This window comes from Amphiura filiformis, chromosome 3, assembly GCF_039555335.1.
Source record: "Amphiura filiformis chromosome 3, Afil_fr2py, whole genome shotgun sequence".
Lineage (NCBI taxonomy): Eukaryota > Metazoa > Echinodermata > Ophiuroidea > Amphilepidida > Amphiuridae > Amphiura > Amphiura filiformis.
In genome coordinates this window covers 24,251,424-24,262,283 of record NC_092630.1, presented here as the reverse complement: position 1 = coordinate 24,262,283, position 10,860 = coordinate 24,251,424, and the positions used below count along the sequence as shown (strand labels likewise).

At 37.7% G+C, this 10,860-nt stretch overlaps 1 protein-coding gene across 1 annotated transcript; it reads left to right on the top strand.

Moving 5' to 3' along the window:
* Window positions 1-248: 248 nt before the first annotated feature.
* Window positions 249-7,808, top strand: LOC140147132 (sulfotransferase 1A1-like). Its single transcript, XM_072168910.1, has 7 exons — window positions 249-276; window positions 1,064-1,234; window positions 3,715-3,968; window positions 4,068-4,194; window positions 4,340-4,437; window positions 6,560-6,734; window positions 7,658-7,808. Exons 1-7 carry the CDS (start codon window positions 249-251, stop codon window positions 7,804-7,806), a joined length of 1,002 nt encoding a protein of 333 aa, XP_072025011.1. The 3' UTR covers window positions 7,807-7,808.
* Window positions 7,809-10,860: the final 3,052 nt, after the last annotated feature.

Genomic DNA, 10,860 nt, shown 5'->3' with positions numbered 1-10,860 from the left:
AATCTAAAAAGTTGGGGTGGGTTGTCTCAAATATCCCTACCACTCTATATCTCTGACGAACCTAGTGTATATATAATATAGCAATTTTTAGTATAAAGATTAAAATCTCCAAAAATCATTAAACCTTTTTGGACCAAGGAACGAAAAACGCTATTGGACTTACTTTTTTATAGAATTGCCCATTGTTTACTTTACAATACTCTCTCACTGTTGTTTTCACTCAGAACAATCGGTAGAAATATTCAAAGATGGCGGATGAAAATCCTGAGAAAAAAGGTACCACTTTTCATGTTATACCATATTCTAGTAGAGCTTATATATTATGTCGTTATAGCTCAGTCGGTGGTATAGAGTCTACTGTATTTAGAGTCCATTTATTATGCATTCAAATAATTATTAACTTTAAACAGGGTGTTTTATTTAATATTTGACAAAATAGTGACAAATGTAAAAAATCATAAAATAAATGTTTTTGAATATTGTCAAACCCACCAAGTTTGGCTTTGTAATATGTAAAACATGGAAATAGGACATAATACAGTGTGTTATGATTTAATTTTCTCATAACTTCTGAAATATTATACTGAAATCATAAAAATTAAAACGGAGCATGTAGCACACTAGTTTTTCTATACTTAACAGTCCTCGAAGTTAACTTTATAAATCTAATAATATGTATTCAAATATAAGTAGCTGGGAAATAAAGCCCTCCATCATTTAAAAAATTTAGGTCTTTTCGGGAAAAAATGTATATCTTTAATACGAAAGGTCAAAATTTTCCATACAAAATGTAATGTAAAAAATATAAATTTTTAATAATTTGGCATAAACATTTCAAAAGTCTAAATTATTGTATATGAGAAGGACATTCCTCGCATTCAGAATTCAATTTTGATGTGTCTGATGTGCTCTCATGTCCCACAAAAATATTGCACAAACATTGCTATCCGATCCCTTAAGACAATGTCAAATCAACCGGTAAGCTTTATTTGGACACACTACAAAAATACCTCGTATAATTGATATATATACTCTACCATAACATGTGACTGCTTGAATCAAGATACAACCATTCCAATAGCTGACCTGGCTAACCTGAGGGGTGACTTGCCACCGGAAGTAGTTCATGAAGGTGTCCTGTTTCCATGGCATGTATCAGAAAGAGCGGTAAAAGCCTTGAAAGATTATGACGTCAGAGATGATGACATCTGGGTAACAACGTATCCAAAAGCAGGTATTTTACTAAAAATGGTTATTATAATGATTTGCGTCGTTCGCGTGCTCATTTTATACGCGCAGAATGGTATGGGAATACGCAACATCTTTAATAATACATGAACGTGGTCGGACTTGGAAATTTCCATAACCTGTTCACCTTTTTCTGACCACCTTTTCTGACCACTATTTCTGACCACTATTCTGACCTTCTTTTGTGATATTTTGTTGTTGTTTTATTGTGACAATCTGCGCGAGCAGCGCACAAAAAGTTTGAATTTTACACTATTTTGGCCCATTATCGGGATGAATTTTGGTGGAAAGGGACCCTCCAGATTTTCTCTTTCATTTTTTGTCAAAGGGGCACTTTTTTCTTTCATTTTTTGTCAGGGGGCACTCGGCCCCTGCACCCTCCCCTCCCGTTGGATACGCTACTGATTAAGGGTGCATCGTAAGAGAAAGTAATTCATTTGTAGAGCACCAGCGCAATCTCTGCGGAGCCTTATTTCACCCTTATACAGATGAGCACTCCATTATAATGCCTCTTTGAAGGTGTCTTGGGAATTATTTCCTGAACTGCATATCTCCTTGTCTTGGGTAGGCATCAATCAATTCTCTGAGGTCTCTGGACTTAGGACCAGACTCTGGTGGGTTAAACCGTCCCGCTTCCCTCAGAGCATATTCCAGTGCTGACATGAACTCCATCAGCCGAAATGATCCCGAGCACCTGCGTACACACCAGCCTTAGTGCGGCGAGCTCAAAAGGACATCCTCAGACGTTGTGTCCACGAAGCAGGAATCTCTGAGGTCTCTGGACTTAGGACCAGACTTTGGTGGGTTAAACCGGTTTTAGGGGGCCCCAACCGTCCCGCTTCCCTCAGAGATAGATTTAATTAAATCATCATCAGAGATTGGGCACTCCATCCTACTTTCAGGCTAGGCACAGCTGGTATGAGTGGCGTAAACCAGCGTGCTAAGTCAATGCCCCCAGCAGACCCTTGAGCTAGAGTCAGCTTGCACTGCTGGAACTGGGGTGTGCAATGTCATTACGGACAATGACTGGTCACATGAACCTAGTCTTACTATCAGTTGGAGGGGTAGTTCATTGGTAGATCACCAGCGCGGTCATCTTCGGAGTCTAATTTCACCCTTCTTAAGATGAGCACTTCTGGTGTAGTTCTCTCTTGGAAGATGACAAAATTGGAAAAATCACCTTGTTGCAGTTTAACTAACAAATGAACAAAATCAGCTTGTCACACTAGCAAGTGCCACACCGTTGCAACGGTCCACCCGGGGTGATGTAAGGCAGCAGGCAGGACTAGTGTATAGCTATGAAAAGTGTCGTTGAGGAATATTTATAAGTGTCACTTGACATATTTAGGTCTGAGTGTCTTGTGCTGGTTCGTCTTCTTTATCTTCACATGGAGACGGTTTCCAGCTTTGAATCAGATCTATCTGTCAGAATGTTTTGCTTTGACGGCATAACGATATCTTCTGAAGGGGTGTACGACTTCTTATTTGCCTCTTCAGTGAAGGGCATTATGCCATTTGCTATAGCTTTCAGTGTTTGATCATGTCTCCAGTTGTATCTACCACTCTGCAGAGAATAGTTGCATCCATTTAAGATATGGAATAGAGTACAGTTATTATGATGACATAAATGGCAGGATCCAAGGTTGGTCTTTCCCCAGAGTCTCAAATTAGCTGGTGATGGAAGTTGGTCGTGGATGGCATTGACATGGAAATATAGGAGCTCTGGTGTCCATACATAAAAGAGCTTCTTCAAAGATGTATCTACTTGCATGGCAGAGTCATATCTGAGCCATTGTCCTTGTTTGGCGCAGCCATAGAGGTTTTCAAGCATGTCATCTTCATATACGTCTTTTACCAGACTAGTGAGACATTTCCTGTGTTCTTGTGGTTTCATGTCTCTTAACAGTTTCTGTTTCTTTTTGAAATCAATGCCTGCTCTGTCTGTTTGACCTCTGCACATCTCATTCAGTATCAGATGTCGCTCTCTTTGTTCAAGTTCTCTGACTCCATTCCACATTGATTGCTCTGTTTTTCTTTGTAGGCAGTCTTTGTAGAGAGTCTGTATTTTTCCATCTATAGAATACTTGTTGAGATGGTGCTTGTTTATTACACAAACAAGCAGAAAATCTTAATAGGGAAGTGCGAATAGTCTAGGAAGCACTTCCTTGTTTGAAGGGAGCACCATTACAAAATACATCAGAAAAATTAATTGTGTGCTAAATTTCATTTTATTTACCATGATAGTGTTTGCTGTAACAGTCACGTACCCTTAAAAACATTTGATCTATTAACGAGTCCCAGAGAAAAGCTTGCAAATTATCACCCAGAACATATTGCTTTTATAGTGTATGATTTAAATACCACAGGGCTCACAGCAAAGGTTAGTCAGAAAAGGTGGTCAGAAAAAGGTGGACAAGTTATGGAAACTCCCGTCGGGTATCAAGGTTCAAGCAACTTTTCTTTCAGGAACACATTGGACAGCTGAAATCGTGAATCTTGTGCTTGCAGATGGCCATGAGGAAAAGATTGACCGCACTAAACAACCTATGCCTATCGAATTGGACCATGTTCAACCCGGGACTAAAATTCCCGAGCACCTTCCATCTCACATGAGGATACCTCAGTATGAGAGATGCAAGAGTTTTTCATCGCCTAGAGTGTTGATGACACATCTACCTGAGCATATGATGCCAAAACAGATATATGAAGGGAAAGGAAAGGTAAAAGGTTTATCATTATCAACTGATATATTATTATTTTGAAAATATGCAAATGGTGATGATCATTGATTGATTTATTGATGGATTAATCAATTTCAGGTTATATATGTACTTCGCAACCCAAAGGATTCAGCCGTCTCCTTTTGGCACTTTGTTCGGCCTGGCAAATTCAACCCTAAACATGAGTTATGGGATACGTTTTTCGAAGAGTTCTGCACAGATGAAAGTAAGTCAGCCTAGGAAACTGAAAAGGAATGGTCACAGTACAGTTAAAGGTGCGCGATTATTTTAAGGCCTATCAGAGACAATTAAGTCATAATTTTTTCGACAATTTCCATTTCCAATAACTTTGCGCAATTTTCTATTTGTAGCGATTTGGGGAGGCTACTTCAAGTATAACTTGCAATTTTGGAAAAAACATCGCCATGACAAATCATTTCTATTTCTGAAATATGAAGATATGCAACGGGTGAGTTGAAATGATTGTTTATTTAGTGTATGCTTAATGTCGCCGTTCCCTTCTTCCTTTGTAGTTACTATTATTATATGCATGATTTGTAAAAAAAAATGAATCGTAAGAGCATCTGTCCTTTGAAGGAAGCATGAAGCCTTCAATTTTGTAAATGCAGTGGCCCTTCTAGACAGCTAAAACCTATTAAAAGCGTTCGGACTGACATTAATAAAACCCCACTGAAATTTTTGCAACTAACTTTGTCCAAAACATTCGAAATTGCCTGTATGCCCGGGTCTGTATGTTATGCCCGGGCCGCCTATATTAATTTACTAGTCAACATTTGTATAGGAACCGCATAGTCGGAGGCAAGGTTCATTATTGATTGGAGATTATATACGTATTTATTAGTAATAGACAAGTAATATATATATATATATATCGTGTGTTTGCGATTTATTCCGTAATCAATAAGTATGATGAACAAACGCATTTCTGGCAGAAGCACTCACAGCGTAGTGGTATTCGATCTCGACTGTTAATCAAAAGGTTGTGGGTTCGAACCCTGGTAGAATTTTAATTGGAATAAATTTGTTTTTCTTTTGTTAAGGGCTGGGGTATGAACGTTTGGACAGTATTTATGTTGGGACATTAGAGCACATCAGACATATCGAATTGCATTCTGAATACGAAGAATATCATTCTGATATCAAATACTTTTGGTTTTTGAAATTCGCAATTTAATACACATTTTATGGCAAATCATTAAAATTGATATTTTTGATATTTAACAGTACTCGAAGTAAACTTTATAAATCTGATGATTTATACTTAACGTGTATGTAGGTGGGATGAAATGCCGACGATCAATTAAAAATTTTGACCTTTAGTATTGAAGATATGGATTTTTTTTCAAAAAAAAAAAAAAAAAATTAGGTCATTTTGGGAAAAAAATCTATATCTTCAATATGAAAGGTCAAAATGTTCAATTGACCGTCGGCTTTTCCTCCTGCTACATACACTTTAAGAATATATCATTAGATTTATATAATTTACTTCGAGGACTGTTATATATCAAAAATTTGAAAAATATCAAATTTTTATAATTTGTCATAAAATTTGTATTATAAAAAATGAAAATTATTTGATATCAGAAAGACATGCTTCGTATTCAGAATGCAATTCGATAGGTCTGAGGTGCTCTCATGTCCCACAAAAAATACTGTCGAAACGCAATAAACGCTCATTTTAGATCCCTTAAGTAAGAGGTAATAATTATGGCAATAAATCCGCCGTATAAAACTGAACACAGCTCAATCCAGCCTCATATAGGCCTATATCATGTAAATGTATTATGTGATGCAAATGTTGACTAGGAAAAAAAATATCGCGCCCGGGCCGCGTTATTTCTTTCTGCAACCATAATGGGCCGCAATGCGATAACACATAGTACATACATGTAATTAATAGGCCTATGAGGCTAGATATAACACGAGTTTATTACCATTATTATTTCCTCTTACTTAATAAAATAAAAAGAAATCGATAGAATTAAAATTCTATAACGGTTTACCTGGGGTTCGAACCCACAACCTTTGTATCCATAGTCTAATGCCTACACGACTGTGCTATGATTCGTTGTGCCAGAAATGTGTTTGTTTATGATACTTATTGATTACGGAATAAACTGCATACACACAATATACTATTACTAGTATAATAAATACGAATATAATCCTAACCCTAACCCTAATCCCTAACCCTAACCCTAACCCTTACCCTAACCCTAACCCCTAACCCCTAACCCTAACCCTAACCCTAAACCCTAAACCCTAACCCTAACCCTAACCCTAACCCTAACCCCTAACCCTAACCCCTAACCCCTAACCCTAACCATAAGACCCTAACCCTAAGACCCTAACCCTGACAATAATGAACCTTGCCTCGGACTATGCGGTTAGTGATATATTGCGGCCCATTATGGTTGCAGAAAGAAATTACGCGCCCGGGCCTGTATGTGTTATACAGCGGTGGCGAGTAAGAAGGCCTTTATGTCACCTTCACATTACTGGTAAGCTTTATGTTTCGAATGTTTAATGACTGAGTGTAGCGTATTTCATTATCTTTTGATTATTAATAGGATCTTAGAGGGGCGGTTGTCCAAATAGCTGATTTTGTAGGGCGCCCTCTATCAGTTGAAGCCATAGAGCGTGTTGTTAACAAGAGTACGTTGGACAGCATGAAAGAAAGGTTTCATACGGTTGATCAAAAGTCAGGAAAGAACAAGATTGGCGTACCATCTACTATCAGGAAAGGTAATATCTTGCTATGACTTAACTTGAACCTTCATTATTCAGTACCGTACAATTCGCCAACTTTAAGCGGTTTTGCTTCGCTGCTGATAATAGCTATGTAGAAGATGTCATTGAGAACAGTATTAAACTAGGCGATATAAAACAATTAATAGGAAAATGAAAATGAAAATGATGATACTTTAGAGTAGTCGAACGTAAATTGTAAATTCATACGTGTTAGTGATAAACAGTTAATAATAATAATAATAATAATAATAATAATAATAATAATAATAATAATAATAATAATAATAATAATAATAATAATAATAATAAAAGCACACACAAAAACAAATTTGGAAATGTGAAATAGGCACCGGTGGAAGAGGCAAGAACTGGAAACAAACATTGCTTGCACATAAGTGGGTTTAATCTGACATTCAGCCCAACAAATTCAACTAACCTTGCATTTTCGATGTGTGAAAAACATCAGGCGAAGTCCTATGATGTTGTATTGTTTGTGCACTGTTGCCATCCTTATACAACGACCTCATTCGACCAAAAGTCGCCAATGTCAGCAAAAGGACAAGTCCAGCACAGTATCATCGGACTTTTTCTGAAAGCCTACATGTTGACGATTGCGGGGGGGGGGTCTTCCAAAACATTTGTACGCGTATGTGGCATACAGACTTTTAGATGCTGGCTTTCTCTATACCTACATTTTGCTGTTTTTGCTACCCATCAGTATACCAATTTTCAACAAAAAGAACCCAAATATCACCCACATTTGCCCTAAAAGGGTACTTTTGACAAAATGCGCACAATTGGTTAGCACATCCCGTATACCTTTAACCAGGAGAGCCCCCCCCCCCCCCATCATGATATTACAAATAAGATGTCCTCTGTTCGCCTTTTTTAATTAATTATCATTATCACTATTACAGGTTTAGTCGGAGACTGGAAAACTCGGTTTACAGTAGCTCAGAATGAAACCTTTGATAAGCTTTACCAAGAGAAGATGGAAGGATCGGATCTCCACATGGATTTTGAAATAAAGCGATACTATTCTACTGCTACAATTATGACATCTTAGAATCCCACTAGAGCTCACTAGCTAATTAGAGTTAATTGGATTGGCGGCACATCCCCGTAAACCTTTAACCAGGGAGAGACCCCATCATGATATTACAAATAAGATGTCCTCTGTTCGCCTTTTTTAATTAATTATGATTATCAATATTACATGACTAGTCGGAGACTGGAAAACACAGTTTACAGTAGCTCAGAATGAAATCTTTGACAAGCTTTACCGAGAGAAGATGGAAGGATCGGATCTTCACATGGATTTTGAAATAAAGCGATACTATTCTACTGCTACAATTATGACATCTTAGAATCCCACACAGGGGCGGATTTAGAGGGGGCGCACCCGGCGCGCGCCCCCTCTATTTTTTGCAGAGCGGCGCCTGACTCTGTGTACTTTTGCAGAGCGACATCTGACTTTGTGTGGGTGCCGAGCCGCCGCGGTGGCGTCGGTGGCTCGGCGCCCCACCCCTATTGAAAATTTCTGGATCCACCCCGGTAGCTCACTAGCTAATTAGAGTTAATTGGATTATTAACCAGACAAAGACATGCCGTGAACTAAAAATAATTTGTAGACATATAAAATAATGGCTGCTGTGGACGCGAAGTATGTTATAAGGCAAAAAGTTTGCCTCTCAAACATTTTGCAAAAAAGCTTTGTGCTTTGCTTTTCTTTTCGGGTAAGATGCTGGGGTGTAAATTTTATCACCAAAATGAGCGCAAAGGATGTATCTACGATTAGTTTGGGCGTTTGGGCGTAAACACGTGCGGTTTTTTTATGGCGGATAAAAAATCTTAGGGGTTGCGCAATCCAATCCAATTGTTTATCATTTTATACCTACAACTGATCACGACAGTTACGTACGCAATATAGGCCATGTGTCAGTCAATGATACTCTAAAAGAGAAATCCGGCTGATATATTCGAGAGACACTCTGCAATTTGGCGCCACCGACCACATTTTCTACATACTGTCTTCTTTGTGTGCCACATTTTCTTGCAATTAATACCCGACAATTCCCATTAAAATAGCAAATTATGGTACTTTCGACTTGAATATTGGTCACCGGTGAAAGTTAGTACGAGTCAATTAAGGTTGAGGTAGCCGAAATTTACATCCATGTCAATTCCAAAGTAGAAACAGCTATGAACTACTATTGCCTATTAGTGGTCAGTTCCCTGATCAGTTACAAGAACCATTGCCTGTATAATGTACAACCACTTTCAAAGATGCACTCTAAAACACCAAATAGTGATAAATTGTTGGTATATCAAATTTTCAATAATTATAAAATGTTCTCAGCATTAGAATAATTACAAACCCTAAACAGGATCGCTTTATCGAGAATACCCTTGTTTTTTGTTGGTTTCGTGATTTGCACTCTGTTTTGGTATTTTGAAAATAAAATAGTTAGAAATGGGCGTGGTGGATTGAACGTAAGGTTGAAATACTTACCCCAAGTGTCAAAATGTGCCGGATTAGATAGTGCATCTATTACAAAAACAAATTTACCCCCAATATGGTTCAGTTTTGAAATTGTGATTATTTTTCCAAGTGTAAGGATACTTTCTTGGCGCAGTATATAATATTTGCGATGATCATCCAATACTAAGTCGTTGGATAATCATATTTCTAAATATATGACACAGGAGAAATAATAGCTGCCACCGTGACGTATAACTTGCATGAGATTTATAGAAATGTGATGTCACTGGCATCCTGATATCCCTTGTCACAAAATAAAAATGACGAAAAGACACAAACAAATACAAAACAAACGACTAAGAGCAGCACACTTGCCAAATATATAATATTGTATTTTGTTTTTAGACACCACCAACAGCAATGTGATCATGGTGATAGTGAAGAGTGTTAAACCCAGCGCTCGTGTTAATACGGTGATACGAGTCATATGTCGTCATATGCCCATGTAAATAACCCTATCAGAATTAAATCTCACTTACACCTTTTTATTTGCATAGTCTGCTCTGTCTTTAGTACGAACAAAACTCATGGCGTCTCAAATACGTTGTACTGCTGAGACACGTATTTTTGCTGCAAAGCGGGAGAAAGTAGTAAAGTAGAGTGATGTAGATGTGTTCATAATCATGTAATAAAATGTATGCTTTAGAAAATAAGATCTTTATTCACAATGTGCGTGCAGACGAGTAACAGAAGAGTTAGGATGTCTCGAAGGGTTATACTTTTTGCAAGATGAATACTCATAGCAGATGCAATGTACATATGTGCGTATTTGTGCGTAGATTTACTTGCGTAAATTCGATTCCAGGTGGAGGTAAAAATATAAAAAGTATCCGCTCTCTCCGTTATTGTATTTGAATTGTTGGACAGATGACAAAGATCTCGCAGCCGGTTCAGGTCATGGTAACGCCTGAATGAAGTAAACATAATACGATATGATAAGAACATTACATAGGAACCTTTTGCAAGTCATATTCTAAGGACTGATGCCGTGCCACTTTCAAAATCACAAAATTGCATTCTGTCGATTTACATGAGCGGTTAGCGCACGTTGTAGTGAGTCTTCTGTAGTGACCTCCGGAGTATTGTGTAAACGAAATTGATGATAATGATGCCAAAAGTCATACGAAATCATCAATTAACAATTAGGCCATTCAACCAAAAGTGTGGGTGTAAATTTTTAATAGCTACTTCATTCATTTGATGGATTGCACCTTATCGCGAATACAAAGGAATATATAGCAGGCATGAAGACAACTACATATAAATGTTTGATAAATACTACGGATTACTTACCCTCTCAGGTTAAAACGCAGCATTTGGTTATTTGCAGATAAGTTGTTTGACTTTGGGAGTATTCACTATATGTATTTAGATATTGCATTTCCCAGCCAACACACTACGTTTTCACGACGTTCGCCGACCTTGTACTTAGGTTGTCTTGTACGTTGTAAATATGTAAATTTGTGAACTCGAATTCGTTTCGTGACAACGTTATTTTCGACGTTGATTTTCGGACGTTCATATAACGTCATTATGACGTTGTAATGACGTCGTTTCGACGTGAAGTTGTGAACGTAT

Bases quoted from the DNA above. Each gene is read 5' to 3' on its own strand.
- LOC140147132 (XM_072168910.1), top strand. From the start codon at position 249: ATGGCGGATGAAAATCCTGAGAAAAAAG. The intron at 3,969-4,067 runs GTAAAAGGTTTA...AATCAATTTCAG, and splicing joins TATATGAAGGGAAAGGAAAG to GTTATATATGTACTTCGCAA. The intron at 6,735-7,657 runs GTAATATCTTGC...TCACTATTACAG, and splicing joins ACCATCTACTATCAGGAAAG to GTTTAGTCGGAGACTGGAAA.